Below are 15,306 nucleotides of genomic sequence, written 5' to 3'. Positions count from 1 at the left end.
GTGTTTTTATTATTAAAAACATGGCTCAGAAAGGTGTTTTGGTCTGAGAAAAGCATCAGTTTGTTATTTAATCCGATGAAATTCAGATTTCGGTGTGACATCTCAAATGAACTACTAAATTAAGCTTTCCTAAAAAAAATATAAAGCCGTTCTTATTTAGCTATATTGTACGATTCAACGTAAAATGAAGTGGTAACTTTTGTAACTGTGAACTTCTCACTAAGACCAAGTGGGAAGGTAGGGACACCACAAAAAGAGAACTGAGGTGTTACAGATGCATCCTGAGACAGACCTGTCAAGTGAAGTGTCATTGTCTGTCAGACAGTGTCTACGTACTCAAAATAGGATGTGACAAAGACTAGCACTGGGCCTCTCATGACTGAGCCATTGTTCACTACACGGTGTTATAGTGTGTCAGAATTAATCTCAGCTGTGGTTTTACTATGCAAATAGTGTAAAAGGTTGATAGTAATAATAACATATGTTCTGTATAATATGAATGTGTGTATGCATGTCATTTGGACGTGCCATGTTGTCTTGTTCATGGGACCTAGCAGCTTTAGTTGCTTCGTTTCAGCGCACAAATCCTCATGGAATAGTAAATTGTCCTCTGGATGCACTCTTCAGAATCTTCTACTGAGGTAGTAGGTCATTCAGGTAGTTTTTGCCCGTTGTTTCATGAATACTATGAATTGGGACACACAAGCCTTTTCATATGCTGTTTTTAAACTATTTAGAGAGGCATGCATATCAGATGCACCCTCCTAAAAACCTGTATATAATGCACTATGTTAAGGATGGTGTCCGACTCCATGGGCCTGTCCCTATCCCCACACCTGTGGTCTTTGCACTTGACCACTTGGGATTACATTATGTATTTCTAGAATTTAGCCCAAGTGTTTTAGCGTGCAGTAGTGTGGATGCAGCTTTTGATTACCTGATGGAAACCTCATACAATAGTGTTGCATAGAATTCATTAGTAGTGCTTTATTTAAACATTTTGTATTTTCAATTCATTGTATTTTAAAGTAAGAACTTCCAAATGTCTGTCCAATAGTCTCTGACAGTCAACATTATTTAATTGTGTTTCTAATGAAGTGATAAAAAGCAGTTGTAAATGTTTTACAAAATACACATACTCGTCTCTGCGCCAATAAAATGTGCAACACTATGTTTTAACTACCAAAAATGTATGTACTCAATTCAACTTGCACTGTTTGGGCGATTTTCAACCTTGGACAGAGTTTCTTGTCTTGTGCACGCACTCTCAGGTACACAAAACCATGAAGAAATGTGTGGGGTTTTTTTTATCCCATAAAGACCAATAAAAAATGTACAATCGATGTTTACTCAATGGCTGTTCACACAAACTGTTACTCAGTCAATCAAATTTGAGATCTGAAATAGCTGTTTTATAGACTGTAGCACTAGTTAACACTGGACCAGACACAATGCTTAACGAAATACAATGTCAAGGATTTCCAGGAACACACACACATTAACAGAACATCATCTATTCTTTAAGGTAAAAAGGACCCAGTGTCTTCTTGTAACCAAAAGAGCCACATCTCATGACCATTTAAATCTATAACGCGAAAACAGGATGCATACATTTCCCACCGAAAATAACTCATGAACAAAAGCAATAAAGAGCTATAGCCAACATAATCTTGTAAATGGAAGAACGTGCTTCAGTTTGATGCCATTTAAATCGGTTAAACAGATCCAGAATATTTGAATAATTTTAATATCAAAGCTAAATAATCATTGTATGCCTGGATCTACATCTTTATTGTATTGCATTTTGTGTTTTCAGTAGAGCATGAGCCCTGCCAAGAAACAATTTAGCATTTGCATTCGGAGTGAACAGCAATTCCACAACAACGGCCTTCGCAACAGATGATGATACCCTCCAAAACATTTCCCCGTAATCCTGGAAGTGAAAAAAATATTGGTCATTTCACCTCCGGACTATTATTGTGGTATGTTACACCATATTATATTGAAATGAAACTGAAAGTATAAACTTGTTGAACTCTGCAGGGCACCAAGAAGACAAATTTACAGTAAAGATTTGATTCTACCTGCCTTGCATAACTGAAAGCAATAGCTGTCATTTTCCACCAGTTAGCCTACGTTCCAGGTCACCTCTTCCATTTGAATCAGTTGCACATCACATTTTATTTTGTACACTTTTTTATGTACTTACATACAGCAGCTAGATTATCGCAGCATGTTTTTCAAAGAAAACACTATTTCAGTCTCCCTATTTCCAAATGTCATGTTTAATTTAGAGTGTTACTTGTAGTTTATCTGTGATTATTGTGAAATGTACTTTTTTTTCAGTGAAGACCTATTAGTTACTGTCAGAACCTGCAAATCTATCACTTCCATGAATTATTGTATGAATAAGTTGCTCTTGCAATTTTTGTACTCATCTAATTTTTTTTATTTAAGCTACCAATATTTTATACAAAATATAATATATTAATAAAGTGATATTAACCAACCACATTTAGCATAAACCTCATTGATGATGCATATTTTATACAGCCCTGAATATAAATGTACTGCACAAAGTTTCACATGAAGTGTTTTTCCCCGGAGAAGCCATATTTTAAAAAAGTGAGAGAGTTGAGTTTCAATATTTGTGGCTTGGTGATGTTCTCTTCGAGCCACAAGACAGAAAACTATGAAAAGGTTTGGTGGGAGGTGTGATGATATTACAATTATATTCTATATTCCAGTTGGGTAGATTCTCCTAAAACGCGTTTAAAAACCTTTTTCCAGGACTTTGACTTACTTGGCTGGTCCCCATGGAAATATGTGGACTATAGGCAATCTCAATATCTCACAACAAGGTGAAAGGCCTGATAAACCGGTTCTGCCAGTGAAGACAAAAGACCCAAGAGCCCAAGAGAGAGGAGTGTCAAATACCCGCACAGCTATTCAAGAACTTAACTCCACTTGTAACTTCTAAAACAGGTTTTGTACCTTTTTTCTTTTGCCTGAAACTGGATGTTTTTCTTCTATTTAATACTCAAAACTAATAATCCACACTTATCTGCTAAAGCCACTCTTGGCAAGTACTGTAAATGCCATTTACTGTCAACATTAGTTGTTTATATGCAGCTTTTAGGTTTACAGTCACTTTAGCGCGCATTCCTCTGACAAACGGAAGTGTTTCAAAACGTAAAAAGGTGTCTACATAGACAGCATTTTTGAGAGATATGATGCCAAAAAATGCTGAGTAGCACAACCCTTGGGGCGCGTTCACATCGGGCGCGTTCTTCTCGGCAGGATTTTCGGTTTATGTACGCATGCGTCGCACGCGAGCTTGCGTCGCGTCTCCAGCGTTTCGCGTCAAACTAATCACTTTTGAGAACCCACCTCGGGACCCTTGAGTTCTACTCGTATAGCACCTTTCAAACACAAGAACGCGCCCCCTAAGATGCCCAAACCGCTGACTAAGTAGGCAGCTGACTGGATTTGGAGACAGCCCATATTCACACCGAGAGTCCGCGTTCAAAAAGGACTTTCCCGAATTGCAGGTAGACTCATCTGAAGCCAAGGAGGGGGGAAAAAAATCATGTGACGCTTACAGAAGAATTTGGATATTTTAGGGGGGAAGTTTTTGAGAAAAAAATCTTCAAGAGAAAGAAGTTGGTTCAAACCCAGTCCGTCTAAGAGAGAATAATGGATCGTGTTTCGTAAAGGCATTGCTGATTCCGTACAGGTGTGTCGACGAATGCAGGTAAACGATTCTTCGCGTTTATGTTGTAAACACTATTTATTAGTTTTGTTTCTGTCTTTATAGGTATTATTAAAAGCCACTGCGCACCTACAATTAGTATTCGGCTTCTTTTTTTTTCTCGGGGGAAGTCCAAGATTGTGAAATGTGTTTAGATTCCAGTAGATAGGCTATCAAAATTACACAAAAGTTGGTTTTCTCCTGAATAGTCTATTATACGCATATGCGTGTATCCTATATGTAGGAATTATTGAATTTTATACATATGAGGCGAAGCTACAACAGCCTACTTATGATGGAAGTTCGGCTCATTTCAGCGAATCGGTTCTTTCGAACAGTTCGAAAACGTCAGTCGACCTTTCTTAAGAACCCCTCGGATCGATCCAGACTGATTCTGTGAACCGGTTCAATTGATTCACAAAAAAAAAAATTCGACTCAAAACAAAACCGCTGTCGCATTATTCGATATGCTGTCATATTTTCTTAATGAACATTTCATGAAATGGGATATGTATCTGTTCATGCCTCTTTAGAAAGTTGAAGTTGGGTTGTTTTTGTCCTGTAGAGGAGATGGGGGGCTGCTGGAGATGGTGCTACACGACCTGCAGCTGTTGCCTGCCCGAAGATGAGAAGAACGCCATCGCCATACACAACGAAATCAAACGAATCCTTGCAGATCAGAAGAAACGAGAACGCAGAGAAATCAAAGTGCTCCTACTGGGTGAGATATCTCTACATATTAAAGTGTTTAGGTGTTTTAAAACTAGTAGAAGCACAACTATGGACACCGAAGACCTCTGCCAAGGAGCTGCCTGAGATCTTTAAATGTCAAGGATCAAGTGAGTCATCTCAACTGTGAAGGGAGTGAACCATTATGTGAAAAATAGCCTGCTTGTTTATGCATGTTCCTTCGAAAGGCATTGAAATCGAAATACGCATTTTGAAAAAAAAACTATATACTGTTATGTTTGTGTGTGTGTTTATGTTTGTACAAACCAGAATGTTGTGGCAAGTTAAATTGATGGACATGTCACATTACCTACCCATTATTGTCGTGGCTCCTATTTGGAGATAGTACGACTGATCTCTTTAGCACCCGGCGTCTTAAGCGACACATTCTTGAGAGACCATGTGATCGGGGCATGCATGACTTTTAATATTTCTGCTCGTTGTCATAGTGGAGTGGGTGAAGACTGCTCGCACACTGATTTGATTTGACGTGACGTGTGATTGTTTGCCCGTCAAATATTTGCGGTTTGAGAAACGGCGAGAACAGCCCGAGCCACTGATAACTGGTCTGCCTAAATCACTTAAACCCAAACAATACGAGAGGAACAGTTGTAGAGTTCACAGCCGAGAGAGTCCCCCGATGTCTGCGGGACACCTCAGTTTAAAGGCATCCGAACCCGTCCGGCTGCATGCTTTCTGACAGCTGTCAGTCTAAACACGACACTCTTTGAATCCTCCGTTAACAGGACTGATAACATTCCTTTGTGTGCGAAGAAAGCCTGAACTGTTATCATCTGCACATTTCATTGCATTTTTTTTTTTTTTTTTTCTCGGTTCTCCATTTTTGGCATTCCATGACCTGGTTTCAGATCTACAGTCGTATCTGACATCCCCTTTTCGGCTTCATGTAATATTGATTTATTTATTCTGGATTTCAGGCACTGGAGAAAGCGGGAAGACGACTTTTATCAAGCAGATGAGGATTATTCACGGCAAGGGCTTTTCCGAAGAAGACCGGCGTGGCTACACTAAGCTGGTTTTCCAGAATATCTTCACAGCGATGAAGGCTCTGACGGCGGCCATGAACACCCTAAGGATTCCCTATGCAAACCCTCAAAACGAGGTGACCTGCCAGAGAAAATCTCAAATCGTTTCCGAATTTGATTTAAAATGAAGTGCACAGCAGTCCTTTGAAACCAACCGTGAAAGCAGAATTTACACAAGCATGCACGACCGGTTTCAGACACAAGTTTGAGATTACTACTGGATTTCACATGGCAGGATCGTTCGATCAAATCAACTCCTGCCAAATTTGACCAAAAACTAACTTGAATTATTTGCTTTTTTAGCTTTTTTTAAACACTAAACATACAATATAATGTGTGCGATTACTATAAAATGGTTCTAAATTATTAGTGCAGTACATATTCATGTTCTTACATTACAAACTAGATAGATCACAAAATAATGTGTGTTTATTTAAATGTGCGTGTGTGTATGTATATATGTATGTGTGTGTGTATATATATATATATATATATATATATATATATATATATATATATTTACACACAAATCATCAACTTTTATGGAAAGCATGTGACAGTCGTCCTTTTCAAATAGAGCAGAAATCTAGAAAGCAATATTTCTATAAACAAGCCTGATTTGTTGCCGTCGATGTCCATAGATCTATGGGAAACAGTTTCAGGAAGTGGAGATCCGTCAGATGGCACATTTGGACAGAATGTATGTGGACGCGATCCGCCGTCTTTGGGCTGACGAGGGGATCAAGGCCTGTTACAGTCGTCGTCGAGAGTTCCAGCTTCTGGACTCCACAGAATAGTGAGTATATGTGTCTAAAAACATCATGAGAACCCTGACACTAAGCATTCTATCATTCTAAAGGGGCCGTTTTTTCAAGTGTTTATTACGTGAAAACATCATTAATAAATCAACATATGTGGCCATGAAATATTAATTATATAGTACAAGAAGCTGAATTTGAATATCCATGACATTTCTGTTGAATGTAGCATTTGAAGCATGTATGTTCTTAGAATTAGAATGATGAGTGAATGCTGATGTCATCTAATATATACATGAATTCATTTGGAATGTTGTATTATGATATTCATTTATAGAGTCTAAAAGGATCTGTATTAGCTGTGTTATTAATATACTATAACCACTACATGAATAACCTAATTAAATTTTTTATATATATATATATATATATATATATATATATATATATATATATATATATATAAATCTAGTATTTATGTTTTAAAATTAGAATGTAATTAGGTATTTATATTATTTATAGATGTTATCTGTTATATGATTTTGTTAGCTAATTAATGTTATTAAATATTATATGATTAGTATTAGAACTACATTAATAATGTTAACAAATATATATATATATATATATATATCTAACATATATCATTACAGCAATGCTTACATATAATATTAATACTAATATATTCATGCTAACAAGAATTAAAGCAGTTATTTTTTTTTTGTTCAAATGTTTATAAATAGAATGTTTATGATCGAGACCCAAAAATGGTTTGTGCAGATCCGCGTAGCACCATTGGAGGGCAATACAGCTGTATCTTTAGACAAGCCCAAACAAGTCAGTGCTGCAGCAAACCATTCGGTTGCATTAAATATGAATGAGTTTGCTTGCTTTTATTTTAGTCATATATTATTAACACATTTTCACTTTTCAATCGTTATAAGAAGAATAATGTGCGCTTTTGTCTTAATGTGGTGAATGCTCACATTGAATCCCGCTTGAATTAAGGCAGTGCTGATTATTGTGGAGCACATTTCCTGTGAAGTAGATCAGCGTGTTCTTGTTAATTGTTACCTAATCACTCCTTTACACAGTTCTGCATGTCCTTCTCGTTCTCTCCTCCTGCTTCCCCGATCGAGTTCTCAGTTCTACAAACCTGGCTGTGATAAGAAACACAAACAAACCAGGACGCTTAATTAAACTGCCGTCTAAAGCACAAACAGCAATAAAGCAAAAGGCAAACATCATGGCACATATATCACACTCACACAGTTCTGAAATGTTACAATGAAGTATGTGTTGGATATGTATATTTTGTTTTTAGCTATATGGCAAATTTGGACCGTATTGCGGGCCCAGACTTCGTCCCAAATGCCCAGGATGTGCTCCGAGTCCGATTCCCCACCACAGGCATCAACGACTACTCCTTCAGTGTGGAGAAAATCACCCTCAGGTACCGTAATGGACATATCTTATCTAATAAAAAAATGTCTTTTTTTTTTTTTTTTGCTAAAATTTGCTCACTCTCAGGCCATCTAAGATGTAGGTGAGTTTGTTTCTACATGAGAACAGATTTGGAGAAATTTAGCATTACATCACTTGCCTGATCACCGATGGATGCTCTACAGTGAATGGGTGCCGTCAGAACAAGAGTCTAAACCGCTAATAAAAACATTACAATAATCCACAAGTCATCCACACCACTCCAGTCCATCATCTTGTGAAGAAACAAATCCATCATTAAGGTGTTTTAAACAGCCCCTTCTGGCCATAATCAATAATAAGGCTTCCTCAAGTGTAAAAGTCTCCTCATCTGAATCAGGAGAGAAATATGCACATATCAAGAGCAGTTTACAAGTGAAAACAGTTCTTAAAAAATACGTGAGTAACAGATATATCGAAAAACAAATGTGGATTTGGATGTGAGATGACAACAGGAGGATGGTCTTTATCACTAAAGGAAGTGTTGTTATGGATTGTGGACTCATATTTTGGCCAGAAGTGACAGTTTAAAGTTAAAACACCCTTAAACTTTGAATGCAACTTTAGATGCAATCCTGTATATTTTGAGGTAGACATGCTTGAAATACGACAGCAAGGAAGTATGAACAAATAATAGGGGTTGACGGTTAGTGTTCAGTGTTTTTGGTTTGAACAGAAAGTTTCAAGAATAAACAACAGAGTTTAATCTCTAAATCTTACCACTTTTTTGGGGTTATTTTCCCTGAAGGATTGTGGATGTGGGTGGCCAGAAGTCCGAGAGGAGGAAATGGATCCATTGCTTTGAGAATGTGACGTCGCTCATATTTTTAGCCTCCCTCAGCGAGTACGACCAGGTGCTGGAGGAGAATAACAAGGAGGTGAGCGTCTGTCTGAATCTCTCTTGTCCTAATCGATCGCTTTAATCCGTCTGTTTTAGGTCTGGACTCGGATCAGTACTGAGGCACATTTCACCGCACATTTCTAATTTGCACACAGATATAAAGCCTGTTTTTAAAATCAGTAACTTTTTGTGACATTATGTAATTAATTAGCTAACGAAAACGAATGACTAACTAAAATGTTAATTAAAACTTATTTACTAAAAATAAATAATATGCAAATGATAAAAAATATGGTATTATATATTTATAGCAGCTAATAAAGCCGATTGCTGTGATGTCTGTTAATCAAAAATAATAATAAAAAGAAGGAAATCAATAACTTTTGTAGCTTTAAGGATTCATCTATATTTAATTTAGAAGTTTAATCACTTTTCAATTTCTGTATATTTTATTACTTGCTGAAAGGCACAGGTAAAAAACATTTATAATAATGAGTTTATGTGAAGACTGTTGTAAGTTCACTTAAGATATTTTTTTTTAGATTAAATATTTTTATTATAATGTTGAAGGGCTCAACAAAAAAGAACAATTTTATAGAGATTTATTGGTATAAGTGAAACCTTCAGACATGAAAACATACTGATATTAACAAATATAATAAATATACTGACTTTGTTGTTTCTACATTAATTTGAAGATGGAATGTGAAATTATTGCAATATAAATGTATATTTAAAAATGTGTGATTACTTGTGATTAATTTATTTTTGTTAACCGATTGACAACATTTAATATATAATATTATTGTTGTCATTCTATTAAAAAAATACTTTTATATTTTATTCATACATGTATATATATATATATATATATATATATATATATATATATATATATATATATATATATATATATATACACTTTGTTTATATAAACAAAAACTAACAAAAATGATAAAAGCACAAAAAAATTACACATAAGATATTAATAAATAATTTAATAGTATATAATTAATGCTAAAATAATGCTTGTTCAGCAATGAAAATCATCTATACATGCCTTTTTACATGACAAAAAATACAATTAAGTAAAATAGTTTAATGGTTACATTTATTTTTGTATTACATTAGTGTACTAATTTAATAAATTACATTATCATTATTTAAATAATATTAAATAAGCCTTTATTTATTAATTAATTTCACTACAACAAATTCCAAACACAGTTTTTTCATATTAAAATAGGCTTTTAATTGTCATGAAAATAATGTCACAATGCAATGGCTCTAAAATAGGCTTAATTTAAAAAATGCAAAAACTTTTTTTTTCTTTTTTTTGACATTGAGGTGAAACACGACCCAGACATTTCTAGACAGATCCACATTCTGTTGTTTCTGGTTTGTTTGCACCTTCCCTGAAGCGCTCATTCCTGTTCTCTTCCCATGCAGCACTGATAAATTGCGTAATCTCTTGTCTCTCTCATTTAATTTACCTCTGCTGCGAATGCTTGCTCTCCCCGGCTCCAGAACCGCATGAAAGAGAGCTTGTCGCTCTTCTACACCACCATCCACTCGCCGTGGTTCGCCAGCTCCTCCATCATCCTCTTCCTAAACAAGATGGACATCATGGAGGAAAAGATCAAGACCTCAGACCTAAAAAGTTACTTCGGAGGGTTTGACGGTATGGAAATAAGTATTTGTGCACCAACAATTCAGTAAATCAGCCCCAACCTGCCCTGCCCCTTAAATAGAAATATTATGGGATGAGAATATCAGGCTGGCTAGGAAACAGAATTGACAATTCAGTTGAAACAGGTTTTGCTTCACAGCAGATGATGTAGGACAGATTTTAGTTTCTTAGTGCTGAGATGGAGGCAGTAGAACTCGCTTTAGAACTCTCGCCCTGTTACCAACAGCAACCAATAGCCAGTTCAGTGCATTTAATCTTTGAGATTTAAAGATAGACAGTCGGTTAGGCTTGAATTTAAAGAGACAGTACGCCTAAAAAGACTAATTCTATTGAGATACATTATAAACTGAAATGTATAAACTGAATTTTCAGCATCGTAAGTGTCACGTGATCCTTCAGAAATCCTTCTAATGTTCTGATTTGCTGCTTAATCGTTATCAGTATTTTTGGTGCTCACTCAGTTATTAATCACGGTTCAAGACATTAACACTTTTTTAAAAACTAATATTTAAATATATTTTAGAAATTACTTAATTATATTCTGGTTATGGCATAGTAAAATTTTCAGTGTTACCATTAAAAACGGTTCAGAGGTATGTAATAAATAATAATAAAATGACGAAAGCAATACTTTTATTCAGCTAGGATGCATTAAATTGTTTACGTTTAGACCAACGAATTCTCAAAATTCTAAACTTTGCATTCATCAAAGAATCCTGATGAAAATGTATCACACTTTCCACAAAAATATCAAGCGGCACGACTGTGTTCGAGATCGATGATAATAAGAAACGTTTCCTGCTCGGCATAACCAGTATATTAGAATAATTTCCGAAGGATCGTGTGACACTGAATAATACCCGAATAATGGCTGCTATTTTAACCTGCAATAATTTTTACTGAACAAATACATGCAGAAAAAAAAAGAAGCTGTTTTTGCTTAAATAAACCCAGCCTTGTTTGGAAAAGAGCTGCGTGAACATTCTGCTAAACATCTCCATTCGTGCTTTACAAAGGAAAGTCAGTCAGACAGGGCCAGTAGAAGTCGACTGAGTGATCTGTCCCTTTAATGCAACATTAACCGAATGAAACCGCTACGAACTTTGAGCTCTAAAAGGGTTAAGCATTCATTCTCAAGCAGGAGCTCCTAATAGTGATTTGAGAAATGTCTTTCTCTTGGCTTACTTTTTATTGGGCCTGCCTCTGTAATTTGCATGTGCTCCTCCCAGTTCAAGCGCTCTTACCTTCCAAGCTTGTACTAACTCCTCCCCTCCTCTGTGCTTTGGTGCCACCTTCAGGCAAACGCCGGGACGCGCAAGACGCCATGGACTTCATTCGCAATATGTATAAACAGAGGGCTTTGAGTGCGGAGACCAAGGAGTGCAAAAACATCTACCCTCACTTCACCTGCGCCACGGACACCAATAACATCCGCATGGTTTTCAATGACGTGAAAGACACTGTCCTTATCAAGTCTCTGCAGGAATATGGAGTGCTCTGACTGCCAGCCTAATAAACTGAGCTTGACGGGACGCACAGTTGATGGCTTGAACTGTTTTTCCTTGTGCCACCCCTCTATGCAGCCTTCCATTTCTTTGTGGTTCGCTCCATCTATTCCTATATTCCTGCTTTGTTGGTGGATTAAAACATCTGATTCTTACGGGGTATGATTGCAAGTCCCCTACTTAAAGAGACATCACTCTGAAGGAATGAGGAAGCTGTGACTGTCACAGGAGGCAGATTTTCAGCGTGTATCGGTTTCGAGGGGGCGGCAGGAATTTTACACATTATAGCCGCAGGCAAGAATGAACTGAGAAATACAACGCAACGTTTGACCCAAATATGTGACTTTACTGATTACTTGGAGAAAGAGAATGGAGAGGTTCTTTTCAAAAAGGATTTAAAAGTAACATGGAAGCCCGTTTCTGCCAAAGAAATAAATTAATAATAGATAACTAATAATGAATACGCATAAAAAGTATAAGCTGCTGCTAAGACAAGTCTGAAAGTGTACAATATGTGAGAAGTCGCAACTGGTAGGAAAAAGCGTTTACACTTTATTTTAAGGTGTCCTTGTTACAGTGTAATTGTACATTTAAGAACTGAGTAATATTAATTAACTTCATGTGCTTACTGTATGGTTAAGATTAGGTTTGGCTTAGAGGTACTTGTGTGTAGTTAAGCGTAATTTATTGTTATTATAATAGCAAGTACATGTAACCTTAAAAGAAAGTGTTACCAAAAAAAAAGTACGAATCGTGAGATAACATCACAATAAATGTTTTTTTTTTTTTTATTATGGTGGTGGAAATAAAATTGAAAAGAATTGCAAGAACTAAAGTTAAAATTTTTGGAATTGCAAGTGTGTGTGTGTGTGTGTGTGTGTGTATAAATTATATCACAATAGTGAGAAATACAGTCCGAATCCTTGACGGAAACAGGCTTCCATAATTTTCTTTCTGTTACATGTAATTTTTTTATTATTACACAAACAGAAACCAGATTTGTTGGGGTCTTAAATTCTAAATCTGTCAAATTAAATCTCACTCTTTGTAATCTGTAATAATTTTTTTTTGGTCTCACTTTATATGAACTACTATGTGCTTACATTTAAATGAATCTTTTGGTGCAATGTACTTATTGGGTACATGTTTTTTTACATCGTACTTATATTGTAATAAATACCTACGTGTAATTACATCTGAAATTACATGTATAATTACACTATTGACCAACCCCCCTTGAACCTTAACCCACCCTTAAACCTACCCATACCACCAAACCTGTCCCTAACCTTATGTATCCCACCTTAATAGCAGCAGAAGTGTTTTGCTATGCAGTATGAACATAATAAGTACATTGTGCTTATTTTTTGATGCATGTACATAGTAGTTCTTTTTTTCTTAAACTATTTTATCTTAGAGAAAGAAATGCTCTTATATATTTGCTCAAAATAGAGGTAACACTGTTACTTTCATGTCAAATGTATGAATTCACAATGCATATATATATATATATATATATATATATATATATATATATATATATATATAAATGATTCATTTAGTATTAATTTATAAAAAATTTGGGAAAACTTAAAACTGTAAATTTAACTTGAGGCCTTTATGTTTATAAACCTAGAATCAACTACACACAGACACTAAATCAAGAAAAAATATTTTATTTTTATATATATATATTTTTTTAAATGTTATCTTTCTCAACAAATGTTTGATGAAAAGGGGTGGTTTAAACCTCAGTAGGTAAAAATTACATTTGTATTAATTTAGTTCATTTTTCTGTTCTTTTTGATTTTTCACTCTATTTATGTGATCTGCAACTGTCAACAAAATTTGGCAACCCTGTTTTTATTAAATTGTTTCTAAATATAATATAAATACAGTTTACCTTTAACTTATCTTATTTCTTACTGATAAACATGAAAAAACTAAACATTCTGGATTAGGTTTTATTATAAACAAATTGAATTTTAGAAATTTAGAAAAATAAAAAATAAAATAAAATAAAAAAATATATATATTTATATATTTGCTTGATTGTTTTCTTTTCACATTAAAATGGGTAACAGGGTTGAAGTTAGAGTTTTATTGATACAGTATCCTATAAGAAGTGCTGTTATATGTTATATAACATGTTATATAAAAAATAGTTATGTAAAAAAAGCTTGTAAATTATTTTTATTTTTGTCTTTTAAAAACCAAAGTGTACCCTATACATGGAAAGTGCCTTTAATTGTAGCATTGATAAACTGGTTTTCTGTTGTTAGTTAGTTGCTTTTGTGCTTTTTCCTCAAATGTTTTCCAACTCCACCCTTTTATGATGCCAGGCAAAAAGCGAGACAAGAATGATGCGATGGACTACATCAGTGCCCTTTACCTCGAACAAGCCTTAAACCGTGAAAAACGAGTACGGAAGTGCATTTACAAACACTTTACCTGTGCCACCGACACCGACAACATCCGCAAGGTCTTCGAGGATGTCAAGAGAACCATTCTCGTCAAGGTGCTGGCGTCATATGGTATGCTTTAAGATGCAGCGCGGACAATCTGAACTGATTCCTGGAGACAAAACAATTGTTAAGATCACTAGGGATGTTATAACATGGTTGAATGGATATCTTTATTCATGTGAATACAGTTGATTTAACTTCCCTGACTGATTAATTGCACTTGCATTTGAAAGTAATTTGTTACAATTGTTTTTTGTTTTTTTTGCATTTGCTTCATTACACTAAAATTAACAACACAAAAACTGACAAAGTGACAGAAATATTTGTTGAGATTGACAATAATGTCAGTATGTTCGTGGTAAAATTTCATGAACTCTTTGATTAAACTTTGCTAAATCAGAATCAAGTACTTCATGTGTTTATATTTGCACACAATAAATCAGATAAGTACTGAGAACTAAAGATAACTAAAGTCATCTATACTGTACAGTTAAAATAATGCAAAAAAAAAAATATGTTGCATTGGTTTTAATAGGATAAGAATTCATTTTTAAATAAAAAATTTGACTGATTGATTAGCTTAGTTTTACCCACGTATTCATATTTTTATGATTTATATTTTAAGATTGAAAGTCTGGGACAATGGTACCAGAGTAAAAGACATTTAAATTAAAACAAAATAAATGTGAAAAATGACTATTATTTAACTCCATATAATTACCTTCACATTATTTATTTACCAGTATTATTTTTAAAACTTAATGGGCTCAGGGGAGGCGAGAGAGACCTTACTGCTGGTGCCGCAAGTTGGACAGTGTTTCTTTAGAAAAACGAGTAATAATTTCGTAATACTGGCATTGCTTTATTTTTGTACTACAATTTTTTTTTCTTATCTAATGTTTTGAATATTTTTATTTGCCTCCTTGGATGAAACACTCCTGGTATATAAAAATATTACAATAATACCTATACAAGAACATACAAATATGAAGAATATCAATATGATTTCAAAAGAAGAAAGACCTGTATTTATGCAGAA

General features: G+C 34.9%; 1 protein-coding gene across 4 annotated transcripts; it reads left to right on the top strand.

Moving 5' to 3' along the window:
• Nucleotides 1–2,722: 2,722 nt before the first annotated feature.
• Nucleotides 2,723–14,469, top strand: LOC113040025 (guanine nucleotide-binding protein subunit alpha-11-like). 4 transcript variants are annotated; one of them, XM_026198224.1, is made up of 8 exons: nucleotides 2,723–2,985; nucleotides 4,317–4,472; nucleotides 5,419–5,603; nucleotides 6,168–6,322; nucleotides 7,609–7,737; nucleotides 8,515–8,644; nucleotides 10,135–10,288; nucleotides 11,596–13,292. In XM_026198224.1, exons 2-8 carry the CDS (start codon nucleotides 4,322–4,324, stop codon nucleotides 11,796–11,798), a joined length of 1,107 nt encoding a protein of 368 aa, XP_026054009.1. In that variant the 5' UTR covers nucleotides 2,723–2,985; nucleotides 4,317–4,321; the 3' UTR covers nucleotides 11,799–13,292. The 4 variants fall into 4 exon arrangements, with proteins under 4 accessions (XP_026054009.1, XP_026054008.1, XP_026054010.1 ...); XM_026198223.1 differs by lacking the exons at nucleotides 2,723–2,985; nucleotides 11,596–13,292 and adding exons at nucleotides 3,147–3,754; nucleotides 14,145–14,469; XM_026198225.1 differs by lacking the exon at nucleotides 2,723–2,985 and adding an exon at nucleotides 3,149–3,551.
• The last annotated feature ends 837 nt before the right edge of the window (nucleotides 14,470–15,306 follow it).

This window comes from Carassius auratus, chromosome 22 (genome assembly GCF_003368295.1).
Source record: "Carassius auratus strain Wakin chromosome 22, ASM336829v1, whole genome shotgun sequence".
NCBI classification, from domain to species: Eukaryota; Metazoa; Chordata; class Actinopteri; order Cypriniformes; family Cyprinidae; genus Carassius; species Carassius auratus.
The sequence above is the reverse complement of the archived record's forward strand: the minus strand, read 5'-3'. Positions and strand labels throughout refer to the sequence as shown.